We start from the raw sequence: 12320 nt of genomic DNA, 5'->3' as shown, positions 1-12320 counted from the left end.
TTCCTTCTAAACAGGATTCCTTTGTGTTTATCCCACCCGTGTTTGAATTCCATTATCATTTTCATCTCCACCACCTCCCATGGGAGGGCATTCCACGTATCTACCACCCTTTCCGTGAAAAAATACTTCCTGACATTACTCCTGAGTCTGCCCCCCCTTCAACCTCAGTTCATGTCCTCTAGTTCTACCACCTTCCTGTCTCCAGAAAAGGTTTGTTTGCGGATTAATACCTTTCAAATATTTGAATGTCTGTATCCTTTCTTCTGCTGGTTATACCCCTCTCTATGGAGTCTAGCATCCTTCTGGCCACAGCCGTCGCCTTGTCACATTGCTTCTTCACCTTCATATCCTCTGACACCAACACCTCAAGGTCTCTCTCCTGAATTGCACTTACTAATCTGTTCCTTTCTGATATCTCTCTTTTGGGTTTCTGAACCCCAAGTGCATCACTCTGCACTTCTTGTCAATAAAATATAACTGCTTATCACTATTAGAAACCCTTGAATAATTTTTTTCTTTCTTTTTTATATGCTCTTTAATAGCACTATATATGCTCTTTATTTGCACTACTACGTGATACTATTGTCAAACACTATCTTTAAGTAGCTTAATATTAAATTGTACAGTGAGTTTAATTCGATAATCTTTTCTGTGATCCTTTTGTTGTGTTCTTTTGTATTTCTTGAATAAAGCCTCTTTTGCACTTATTTTTTCAGCTACTTGTTTGGAGAACCATATAGGCTTCCTGTTTCTCATGTTTTGTTTACTTTCCTCGGGTAAAGATCAGTCACCATATTTATAGCAGCCTTTAACTTTGACCACTGATTTTGGCATCTCATTAACCTTGGACATTGATAGTCATGATAATGTTTATGCATGTTGATACATAAGAACCTAAGAATAGCCGTACTGGGTCAGACCAATGGTCCATCTAGCCTAGTATCCTGCTTCCAACAGTGGCTAATCCAGATCAGAAGTAGAATTGCCCTGTACATGTTCCAGATTCAAGTAATAATCATCCCTTATGTTTATGGTTTAATAGGGTAGCACATGAAAATATATGTATAAAATATGTTTGGGAGACTGATAGTGTATTTCTGTTGACACTCTTGTGCTGCAGACTGCCAGAGGCACACTTTACTGTTCAATATGTATATTTTGGAAAGAACTGGTGGCTTCAGAAATCATAAATGAGGGGTGGGAGGGAGGTGATGGCAGCTCCAAAAATCAGAGCTATGGAGTGGGAGGGAAGCAGTGGGCAGCCAAATTTCCAGAAAGAGGAAAATCACAGAGCAGAGTGCTGAGGTCCAGTGGGGAGTCAAGGGGCTGTGTGTGAGTCAGCCTGGGAAAGGAAAGCAAAGACTGATTTTAAATTGGGCATGGTGGGGCAAGAGTACTAGAGTCGGACTGCCTCCTCAAATGGTTTTGCTATTTTATAATTGATGCTACATTTTCAATAATTCAGTAATTTCAATAATTCAAAAACATTTTAGTTGCCAATACCTTCAATATAGGTCAATGATCTTCACTATTTTTCCAATTGAGGCCACTTTTGGCATTAAAACTATTACCATACAAACCAGACAGTGCTCTGAGAAAGAGGAGGCCTCCCTCCAATGATGTGGCTGCCCTGGATACTCAGAGCAACTCATATAACTAAAAATCTACAGCCCTATACTATCTGTTCCTCAAACCATCTCCTTTCCGGCACTCTCTGTCCCCTTCAGCTCATTTTGTTCAATACATTCCCCTAACATTGTTTCTGTTTCCCTCACGTATTCTCTTTCCCTAATCCACAATCTCCTAGCCAGTATCAACCCCCAGGGCTGGATTAATACTATATTGGGCCCTATGCAAGCAAACATTTATTGCCCCTCCCATTCAATGGAGCCCGTTTTCTTCTTTCTTCACCCTTCCCAAGACATATGTACTTTCTCTACTCCTCCCTCCCAAATTTCATTCATGGTTTCCCCCTTACATTTCACCTCTCTAGAACTAGCAAGGTAAAACATGCAGAGCCTACTATGGCTGTATTAGTTTATGAATGAGCATGGGGACTAGGCAAACATGCATTTTGAATAGAGTGGCTTAATGATTAGAGTTGGAGAGCTACCAAGTCATTCAGTTCTAGGAGGGAGATTTTAGGCCAGTCCTTCTACAGGATTTTCTTCTCTGAATACAGAATGTAGCAACAAAACTACTTTTTGGTAAATAAAAGTTCAATCATGCCTACCCCTTTTTTCTGGCTGAGCACTGGCCCCCTATAGCTTACCACATTCCATTTATGACCATCAGATCCTTGAGCCTGACATACTTTCCTTCCTCTCAAGTCCTTTAATCTTTTATTCCCCCTTCTCATATGCTTTGATCCTCACAACATCATTGACTAACCATACCGTCCCTTCATTGAATCTGTTTTTGATATCACATGACAATCTTGCTTCAGTGATTCGGCTTTCTACATTTGTTCCAATAAGTCTATCCACAAATTTTAAATGCTTATTTTTTTACTCAGGCCTTCAATTTTCAGTAGTTCTGTGCTCTTTTTCTTCGACATTTTTTTGTGATGCCACATCATGTCACCTGAGCTTTGTGACTACCCCTTCTCCATATGTATCTTCCTTCCACTTTTATTACTGCTTGTAATACTGTGTAACCTTCTCTGCTGAGTTTTTTTTTTCCTATTGTTCCTATTGAGCACCACCATGATGTTTTTTTAATGTTACCCTCTCCTATATTATATATTTTTAACTCTTTTATAAACTGTTTTGATGTATTCTCAACTTTAGCAGTATATCAAATAAATTGAACCTTGAACCTAGAAGTATGTTTAACATGTCTGCTTTTTTCCTCATCACCCTCTACATAGCAGTTCTCAGCATCTTTCAGTCTTACAATTCAATTTTTAGCCTTCCTCCTTTCCTAAAGTACTTGAAAAAAGTCCTGTCACCTTTCTGTACATCTCTAGTTATTTTTGCTTCTGCCTGTATTTTTTTTGTCAGCCATATTTCTCTCTTTGCTTCTTTTGAGTTTTATCTGGTATTCTTTTCTGTGTTCCTCTTCTTGCATTCTTCTGTATTTCATGAATGCTCCCTCTTTTGCCACTTGTTTTGAGAACCATATCAGTTTCATTTTTCTGTTGCTTTTGTTTACTTTCCTTACGTGGTGATTGGTATTTGTTAGTTTTTTCAAATTTACATCTGCTGTCTTTATATTTTGCACAGTACTAGAGGACATTTTCTGTTTCTGTGGTGTTGCATTGTATGCAGAGTCTGGCATCGGGAGTTCAGTTTAATTTTTGTCTAAATAGAAAGTTTGTGATTACTTATTCTATAGTGGATTAGGGTGTATCTATTTGTGAAAAAGACATGGCTTTCGGTTGGCATTGACTGTGCAGGATCGACGATCTGTACTAATCTGTCTGTTTTCGTTTTACAATAGGTGAATTGATGTTTTAGTGCTCACTGTAGTGTTTAAGATGCATTCCTTTTCCTTGTGTGACTCGTACAAATTACTGCTTATGGTATGGTAGAATTGCTCTATAGGTCCTGAGTGTTTTGTATTCTCGGTATGCCTAGTACTGGATTTCGGGGGGGGGGGGGGGTGTTAAAAAATGACCGGCCCCGGGTGTCAACTACTCTAGCTACGCCACTGCCTAGCGTAGCCGCTGGCTGATCTGCAAGGCTTCATTCTGTTTCTGTGAGTCTGACGTCCTGCACGTTGTACATGCAGGATGTCAGACTCAGAAACAGAATGCAGCCTTGCGCCAGAAGAAGAGGACCTCGGCTGGTGGGGGTTGAGGTCCCCTGCCAGCAAAGGTAGCCCACGGCGATGGCGGCGGGGGGGGGGGGGGATGGTTGGCAGCAGGAGGGGGGTCGAGAGGGTCATCGGCAGGGGGGTCCAGGGCCAAGGACCAGGCCCCCTGGCCCCACGTAGCTACGCCACTGGTGTGTATGCACACAGGCACAGCTTAGAGGAAACAGTGATCCACACTACCTGCTTTTCTCCTCCCACTAGTCTTACTATCTCTGCAATATCTCTCTTCTCTCTTTCTTCCTCCTTCACCACCCAAGCCTATAGCACCAGGCTCGTTTCTCTTCCCATACCAGTGCAGTTGTTAAACACCGTTTTAGTTGTGCTGCATTAATGACTCACGAGCACTCGCATGAGTGACAGTCAGTTTCAAAATTTACTCCGTGTTTACTAAGCTGCGCTGGTGGCTGCCACACGGCAATGACAGCACAGCCCATTCAAAGTGAAAGGGCTGTGTCGGCATTACTGCACCAACAGCCACTAGTGTGGCTTATTAAACAGGGGAGTTAGTTTTACTAAAAGCAAAGTGGATTGATTTGTACAGCAATAAAGTTGTTGGGATAAAAATGTTAACAGTTGCATCCATTGTAGTTGCCGTACTTTTACTTTTTACTCAGGGTAATACATTTCTGAATTTCTGATCTGAAGAAGGGTTACCTTCAAAAGCTCATCAAAAAATGTATTAAGTTAGTCCAATAAAAAAGGTATCAATCTTATTTTCTATTCTTTGTTTTGTTTTAGTTCTATTTATTACTTTTTACTCAGAAAATATTATATGAGGCAATAACCCTTTTACTTTCACATAAGTAATTTTTTAATGTGTTCCTCACTGTACTTTTTCTTATACTTTATTTATTTATTTGTTACATTTGTATCTCACATTTTCCCACTCATTTGTAGGCTCAGTGTGGCTTACATAGTTCCGGAGAGGCATTTGCGAACTGTGGTGTAGACAAATACAAAGTGATGTAAGTGATGTTGTGGTTAAATAGTTGGATAAAGCTAATGTGCTTTATACTTAAGTTCTAAAATATATATTTATTTTTACTTTTACTTGAGTACTTTCACCCAGTACTTTGAACAACACTGCAGGCGGAGCATATATGCATTCACTATGGCTGGGTGCCTTTGCACACTTGCATTCTGTGAATTACAAACACTGTGTTATTATGTAAGATTACTTCCACATGGTATCTTGGACAATAGTACCAAGAATTATAGTATTATTCAATTATTCATTTTTTTATTGGCATAATTTTATTTGTAAGGGTTAATGCTCCTATTTACTAAGCCGCTCTAGTGTCTGTCCCGCCGCTAATGCCAACAGAACCCATTCAAAGTGAATGGGCTCTGCCGGCATTAGCACCGGGACAGCTGCTAGCATGGCTTAGTAAACATAAACATACCCCTAAAAGTGTTCCTTGTGAACATATATCACTTCAGTAGAAATAGTGAAGTATATGGGTATTAGACCCCATAAATCAGCAAAAACAATACAAGAAAAAAACAAAATCCCCAACTGAAAATGTTATTTTTCTTTATAGTGAACTTGGATCATTTCCAGATACTTCGAGCAATTGGTAAAGGAAGCTTTGGAAAGGTAAGTCAATCTGACTGATCTTTTAATTAAAGTGCTTGACAATCAAACTTAAATTGTATTTCAGCTATTCAGTGTTTATGATCATATGCATTTACATTTTTGTACTGATATGTGGTGGATTAAAGTATTATTGAAAAAAGAGTCAACAGTGGAAAGAAAATGTGGTGTTCTATCAGGAATTGAGTAGTCTTTGTGGACACTCACTGCTTCATGTAGCACTTTTGCTATGATGGTATGGGCTCCCCGAAAGCTGAATTATTCTTAGGTAGTTTAGGGGTGTTTTTACTATTTTGCAGGAAAAAGGACCCTGGGGTAGCAGTGGGGGCTGTTTTTCCTGTGCGCCAGGGCCTTTTTTACCGCAGCGGGTAAACAACCCCCCCTCCCCAAAAATGGAGGTGGTAAGGGCTCCCGCGGTAACTCAGCAGTAACCGGGCAGCACGCAGCAATGCTTGATTACCACCAGCTTGGTGCTGCGCTTAAGGCTGTGTTGGGCCTGTGATAATTCCGAGTTAGCGTGCAGTAAGCCCGTGTTGGGCTTACCGATACTTTGTAAAAGGGTCCCTTAATGTTTTTTTATTGTTGTTATTATCTTTAATCATAGTGAAGTGAAGTCAGAATTTTCACTAGTTAAAACACTCCAAGGGCCAAATTTAGGGGCCTTTTAACTGAGCCGCATTAAAAGTGGCCCACGCTAGTTTTGGTGTATGAAATTTGTGCTCGCTGGAACAATTTTAACTGCTGCAGGAAAAAGGCCTTTTTCAGATGGGGCAGTACATGGCCGTGCGCTAATATTAAAATTAGCATGTGGCTATTTACTGCCTGAGCCCTTACTGCCATCTACTTAGCAGATGGTAAGGGCTCACACACTAACCCCAGGGTAATCGGGCAGCATGCAGCATTATTAAGGGCAATCTGATTACTGAGTTAGCTTGAACTTTCTGGCACAGCATTATTAACTAGTTTCCATAGTGTACAACCCTTTCCCCATAGTTCTCAACTGAAACTTTCTCTAGAGGTAGACACTTTTTCCATAGTTTTAAACTGAAACTTTTGTAGAAACTTAACAGTCAAAGAACATTAAAAAAGGATAGTAGCAAGGCTTAAATCTTGTTCTGAAAGACAGTTATTTTCTGCTCTTTGGCTGCTGGAGAGATAGCACTGCTACCGACCTGAATTAGGTGCTAATTAAGGTGTGAAGAAGTAGAATATTTTAAAAGGTTATTAAGGGCAATCTGATTACTGAGTTAGCTTGAAAGGGTCTGTTTGAAGCAGTCCCCTTAGATTCAAAACTATTTAGAAAACTTTCTTTCTGAGAAGTTCTGAGAGAAGAGGACATTTCTCTGGTAAGTGAGCATTATTTTGTTTTGTGCTTTGGGAACTTAAAGATTGGGGGTTTAAAGGAGGAATTGTAGGTTATTGATAGGCAGAATAAAAAACAAACTTTATTAATTAGTCTCCATACCCTTTCCCCCCTAGTTTTAAAACTTGAACTTTGTACCACAACATTAACAGATTGAATATTTGTAAAGATTATTAAAAGAAATCTGATTACTGAGTTAGCTTGAACTTTCTGCCACAGCCTACAACATTAACAGAAGGCACAGCAGGAACCTCTAGCTCAACTCTTCATTTATAGTCAGTTATTCTAATAAGGATAACAAGGGAGGGGTGCCCTTATAGAGTTTTAATTACTTTTCATTACTTTCTAAGAAAGTAACACTAAATAAATCACACAATATACCATATAAGCTAAAAACGTTTTAAAAAATTAGACTAATATCCTTAATACTTTAATAAGTTTTAACTTATTGGAAAAGTCAAAAATTCTAAGATTGAGTCAGCAGTTCAGCAGCAAGAGGGTGCTATCTAGTCTTTTGCATTGAGTGTAACATGTATGATTATCTCCCAGTTGGTGAGCGGGCTATATGTGTTTGCCAGATGCAAAGAGCTCCTAGCTCTCAGAGAACAGGTCCCTTCTCTGGAGGCTAGAGTAGCAGACTTCGAGGAACTGAGGGAGACAGATAGGTATATAGAGACCTACAGTCTGGTAGCCCCTGTGCTGCCTTGGATGAGGGAGGTCTCCTAGAAGGAGAGCATCACCCTGGTGATGCACTATCCTCTCGCACAGAGGATATGTCTCCAAAAACTTCTGCCAAGGTGGGAAGGGATAGAACTGCTGTTGTAGTTGGTGATTTGATCATTAGGCATGCAGATAGCTTGGTGGATGGTGGATGTGAAGATCGCCTGGTCACTTGCCTGCCTGGTGCAAAGGTGGTGGACCTCACACACCACCTAGACAGGGTCTTAGATACTGCTGGGGGGGGGGGGACCTGCTGTCTTGGTACATGTGGGTACCAATGACATAGGAGAATGAGGGAGGGATGTTCTGGAAGCCACATTTAGGCGCTTAGGTAGAAAGCTGAACTCTAGATATTCCAGGGTAGCATTTTCAGAAATGCTCCCTGTTTCACATGCAGGACCCAAAAGGCAGTCAGAGTTTTGATTTCTCAATACGTGGTTGAGACGATGGTGCAGGGATGAGGGATTTAGATTTATTAGAACTGGGCAACGTTCTGGGAAATGGGGAGGCTGTTCCTCATGAGAGACTTCTGAGAAAATTAAAGAGTCGTGGGATAGGAGGCAAGGTTCTAGTGTGGATTAGGAATTGGTTATTGGACAGAAAATAGAGGGTGGGGTTAAATGGTCATTCCTCTCAATGGAGGAGGGTGAACAGTGGAGTGCCACAGGCATCAGTACTGAGACCAGTGCTATTTAACATATTTACAAATTATATGGAAATCAGAACGATGAGTGAGGTTATTGCATTTGCAGATGGCACAAATTATTCAAGGTTGTTAAAACACATATGGACTGTGAAATATTTCTGGAAGACCTTAGGAAATTGGAAGACTGGGAATCCAAATGGCTGATGAAATTTAATGTGGACAAATGCAATGTGATGCACATTGGAAAGAATAATCTAAATCATAGTTACCTGATGCTAGGGTCCACCTTGAGGGTCAGCACTCAAGAAAAAGATCTCGGTGTCATTGTAGATAATACGCAGAAATCTTCTGCTCAGAATGCAGCGGTGGCCAAAAAAGCAAACAGGAAGCTAGAAATTATTAGGAAAGGGATAGTGAATAAGACCAAAAATGCTATAATGCCTCTGTATCACTCCATGGTGCGACTGCACCTTGAGTATTCTGTTCAATTCTGGTCACCGTATCTCAAAAAATATATGGCGGAATTAGATTGTGCTCAGGTATCTTGTGGTAATGTATCCATGTATATGCACTACCCATGCATTAATAAATAGATTTTATTTTTTAGCACTGGGGGCGGAGAGTAGGTGTGTTCTGTTCTAACCGGTTAGCGCAGCTACATTGCCACTTACTAACTGATTAGCGCAGAGTTAGTGCGTGACCTCTTACTACCTACAAAATAGGTGTAGTTAAGGGCTCATGCACTAATGGCCACACGCTAATGTGAAATTAGTGTGTGGTCATTAATGCTGGAACTAGAAAAATCAGCCACATGGCAAAAATGGGTGTAGCACATGGGAATGACCTATGTAAGCAAGCACTAGGGCCTCTTTTTACCACATCTTAGTAAAAGGGTACCAAAATGGGCTGCATGGCACTTAGGGGTCCTTTTACAAAGGCATTCTAGTGTTTTTAGAATGTGCATTAAAAATGTGTGCTCCAAATTCTAGACATGCCCATATATTCTCATGGGTGTCTCTAGCATTTTGCGCATGCATATTTAATGCATGCACTAAAAACGCTAGCATGCCTTTATAAAAGACCCCCTTAATGCACACTCATTTATTAGCATGCATTAAATCCCTTAGTGCACCTTAGTAAAAGGAGCCCCATGTTAAGGAGGTAGGGCACATATGTGTGGGAAAACAAAGGAGTATGGGGTTTTTGTTTTGCCTGTCAGTTGGGGTCATGCTTAAGTGCTCCTTGGACATGGAGGAGTCTTTAAGAAGACAATTATACTTACCTCGTTGGTATTTAAAACACCTCAAAAAGCCAAAGATTAGAGATCTGGAGCTTGGCTTCTTAATTTGCCTCCCTTTGGATGTCTAGTTTTCAGAAATCCAGCCCTTATGCATGTGAGCAGTGGCCTCTACATGTCACTTATATGTACAAGTGCCTCTACTTCCAGAGTGATACCGCTCTTTTTTGAATGTGTTTCTTTGTAAAATGAGTTTTACATAACAAGTAGATATATTCTGTGAGTATTAGTACAATAAAGTATGTAAATATTTCCCCACTGAAAATTCATCAGTGCAGCATTAAGAAAAATGTTCATAGACGCAAACACATCCACACTCTTAGCTGAGGCAAGACATGGTTCTTTAAATTTTATCAGCTTGCAGCTGGTGCTGGACAGTAATTAGCTGCTTGTAGCACTGAAAAATAATTGTTCTGTTAATACAGAATTTACCAAAAAGACTAAGGTAGAAGCTTCACTTGATTAGGAAAATCAGATACTCAAACCTGTAATTTGTGTGGTGAATCACGGAATGGGCTTTGGCCTAATTGTATGGATTTAATTTTCAGTCACATTGTTCAACCTTTCAGCACCCAAAAAATGGGACAGTAAAACAAAGTCGTTGAGAGAGGGAAGCACCTGCTAAGTATCAATTTCTGTTAACAAAGTGTGGGCCACACTGTTATTAGTGTGAGTTGAGTTTTCAGAGAAGCATTCTAAAATAAAAGGAGCCGTTCAACTAATGAAGGATTGTTACAATGTGCCTTGCAGAATATTCAAGATACCTATTAAAGCAGCAACATTTGCTAGAATCTTCAAAATATCGGCTTGCCAGTTTCTTGGCTCAGATGCCTTCTTGTTTAGTCTTATTTCTAGGTTTCCTTTTCCTTTTCAGCTGCATATGTTTCATGTTTATTTTTTGTACACTCAATTTGTTTTTTAAATATAAGGCACCCAATTTGCAAGAATCTTCTTCTATAAATGTCTTTCTCAGCATCTCATGCTGTATGTTTATTCTGTGCAGAAGTGTTGTTTAAACAAAGCCTGGATTAAATAAGTCTCTGCCGTAAGATGCTAAATTAAGGAGGCCATTTTTGAAGGATTGCACATCATGTGCATTTGCAGACAATGGATTTATACTTATAAATGGCCCTATGTTAAGTTTTCAGAGGGTACAATCTTGGATGCAAGAGAATGGATTATCTTTCTGCGATGATGTATTTCCTATTTCCTCGAGGACAGGGCACTCTGTGAGGGAAAGGAGAAGCTGGAGGCGAGCCCGCAGTGCTGTCTTCTTCACTGCCTTCGCTGCCACTAAAAATAAAAGGGTTAAACGCGCGGGGGGGGGGGGGGCAGGAAGGAAAGGAGAAGAGGGCTATCAATCGGGGAGCTGAGGGAGGGCAGGGAGAATCACTGAACATGGATGGGATGGGAGGGCAAGGGGGAGAGATCGCTGGACAGATGGATGGATGGATGGATGGAGGGGAGGGGAGGGCAGGGGAGAGAGGAGAATTGCTGGACATAGATGGATGGAGGGGACATGGGAGAGAGGAAATTTGCTGGATATGGATGGATGGATGGAGGAGAGGGCAGGGGAGAATGGAGAGTTGCTAGACATGGATGGATGGAGGGGAGGGCAGGGAAGAGAGGAGAATTGCTGGACCTCGATGGATGGAGGGGGCAGGGGAGAGAGGAAATTTGCTGGATATGGATGGATGGAGGAGAGGGCAGGGTAGAATGGAGAGTTGCTGGACATGGATGGATGGAGGGGAGGGAAGTCAGGAAGGAGATGCACATGGATGGAGGAGAGGGAAGAGAGGAGAAATGCTGGACATGGATGGAGGGAAGAAAAGACAAAGGAAGGAGATGCACATGGATGGAGTAGAAGGGAGAGAGGAGAAATGCTGGACAAGGATGGAGGGAAGAAAAGACAAAGGAAGGAGATGCACATGGATGGAGTAGAAGGGAGAGAGGAGAAATGCTGGACATGAATGGAGGGGAGGGAAGACAGAGGAAGTAGATGCACATGGATGGAGGGGAGGGGAGTGAGGAGAAATGCTGGATATGGATGGAGGGGAAATTGCTGAATTTAAGGGCTGGATCGGAACACTGAGGGCAGATGCTGAAACTGGAGAAAGGATAGGGACAGGGCTACAGATGGTAGACAGGACGCATAAGGACACAGGAGGATGGTGGACATGGTGAGAGAAAAAATATCAAATGGAAAGAAGACACTGCATAAAACAGAAGACACTGGGACCAAAGTGAATAGAAAAACTAAATGATCAGACAACAAAGGTAGAAAAAAGTATTTTATTCAGAATTTATTAATTGGAGTATGTCAGCTTTTGGAAATGTGCATCTGTGATATTTTTCATGTAAGTTTCAATTTTTCTAGTATTGCTGCATGCTGAGTCTGACTTCTTGAGGTAACTTTCCAGTTCAGTATTTTGTCTTCCTATCTGTTGTGTCATGTGTTTTGCATGTGTGATCAAGGTGCAGTATTCTGCTAGCGTGTAGTATTTGCAGCCCTTATTTTTTACACTAGGTTGTGTACTGGTGTTTTAGAGCCTGGTGTAATTATAGTGCTGCCTTTCCATGCATAAGGTTGTAGCTCATCCTGTCCTTGGAATTGGTGCTGTTATGGTTTGGTAAGGTTGTGTGTTTTGCATAAGTTTGTGTATAGTGTTTTGCAGTGGAGAGATTGTGTGTTGGCCTTACTGAGGTGGCACCAAAACATCAGAAAGGGTGTAGAGCCTAAATCATGACACACTACCTCTTAAAGGATCTACATATGGTCGTTAACAAAAGGAGCTCATTGTGAACACTATCCACCTTAAAAGGGTGTTTGTGGCTCTATATGAGAATTCTGATATTATGATCCCTTGTTTCATATTGTTGACGG

General features: G+C 41.0%; 1 protein-coding gene across 2 annotated transcripts in view; it reads left to right on the top strand.

Moving 5' to 3' along the window:
* Positions 1-12320, top strand: part of STK32C (serine/threonine kinase 32C) — a 534408-nt gene that overhangs the window by 282630 nt on the left and 239458 nt on the right. The window contains exon 2 of one of the 2 annotated variants that reach the window (XM_030202984.1): positions 5358-5413. In XM_030202984.1, the coding sequence (XP_030058844.1) occupies positions 5358-5413 (56 nt within the window). Of the gene's footprint in view, positions 1-5356; positions 5414-12320 lie in introns of those variants that run through there. The other variant, XM_030202985.1, reaches the window with a different exon arrangement.

Source organism: Microcaecilia unicolor, chromosome 5, assembly GCF_901765095.1.
Source record: "Microcaecilia unicolor chromosome 5, aMicUni1.1, whole genome shotgun sequence".
NCBI lineage: Eukaryota > Metazoa > Chordata > Amphibia > Gymnophiona > Siphonopidae > Microcaecilia > Microcaecilia unicolor.
This window is presented reverse-complemented; position numbering and strand designations above follow the sequence as displayed.